This window comes from Buceros rhinoceros, unplaced genomic scaffold (genome assembly GCF_000710305.1).
Source record: "Buceros rhinoceros silvestris isolate BGI_N320 unplaced genomic scaffold, ASM71030v1 scaffold24068, whole genome shotgun sequence".
Classification (NCBI taxonomy): domain Eukaryota; kingdom Metazoa; phylum Chordata; class Aves; order Bucerotiformes; family Bucerotidae; genus Buceros; species Buceros rhinoceros.
Window position 1 is genome coordinate 5,301 of NW_010428932.1, and position 942 is coordinate 6,242.

General features: G+C 57.6%; 1 protein-coding gene across 1 annotated transcript in view; it reads right to left on the minus strand.

Moving 5' to 3' along the window:
* Positions 1 to 826, minus strand: part of COMMD7 (COMM domain containing 7) — a gene marked incomplete at its 5' end in the record, with an annotated part of 4,423 nt that extends 3,597 nt beyond the window's left edge. Inside the window, 2 exons of the mRNA XM_010142470.1 lie at positions 564 to 669; positions 764 to 826. Coding sequence (XP_010140772.1) covers positions 564 to 669; positions 764 to 826 — 169 coding nt within the window. The remainder of the gene's footprint in view (positions 1 to 563; positions 670 to 763) is intronic.
* Positions 827 to 942: the final 116 nt, after the last annotated feature.

The window sequence follows — 942 nt, forward strand, 5'->3', positions numbered from 1 at the left end:
GCCGGAGTCTGAGGGGAATCCCCCTGCCCCGCCTCCCCACTGCTGAACAAGGACCTGCTGGACTTGGACGGGTTTTCTAGAGCAAACTGCCACGACAGGCGTCTCCTGTTCGCGGCCCAGGCCGGCACTGGTGTCTAGCCCACTCTGGAGGCAGAGCACAGTCACATCTGCCTCAAACAGTGCCCGTCCCTGCAGGAACTGCAGTGCTGGGTCACCTGGACAGCAGTTCCTACAACCATGTAGTGCCAGCGCGAGGCTGCGCTGTTCTCGCAGCGCTGTGCCGGTGTTTAAAGCACAGAGTGTGCGCTCAGTTCAGCCTCTGACACGTGTGTGGGGGGAGGCTGTAAGGAATACAAAGCCCCAGCCACCAAACAGGGATATTTCAACAGGAGGATTTTTGATTCTGAAGCCATTTATGAGCTCCCAGCAGCAAATGGGCCAAGCGAGTGCGCCGTGGGTCTGCAGCCGCCCTTCAGCAGCAGGGTCTGCAGCCACCCTTCAGCAGCATGCAGGAATGGCCAATCCTTTGCCCTCAGGGTAGCATATGCAAACGCATCACTTACCATTAGGAACCAGCAGAATACTTTTGACAATGTTTTTCAGGGGGCCCAAGCTGATTTTATTCACGGTGGCAAAGTCTGAGAGCTGAGTCAGAAACCTTTCCACCTGCTCAAGAGGAAGGGCAGGATTTTATCTCTGCGTGTTTCTCCCCAGAGCTGCATTCACACCCTTCTCCGGGGTGTCCCCCACGCTCCTTACTCACCTCCTTGGGCTCCGTCAGGAAGCGGAAGAGCACTTCAGTCAGCGCCGAGAATTGCTGTGCAGAAACAGGACAGTTACAGAGTCAGGCATCAGCTCCATTTCTCAGCACTTCGCCACCCCCACCCCCACCCCCACGAGGTGGTCACGGACCACCCTGGCGCAGCTCCACCGGCCTCCAGT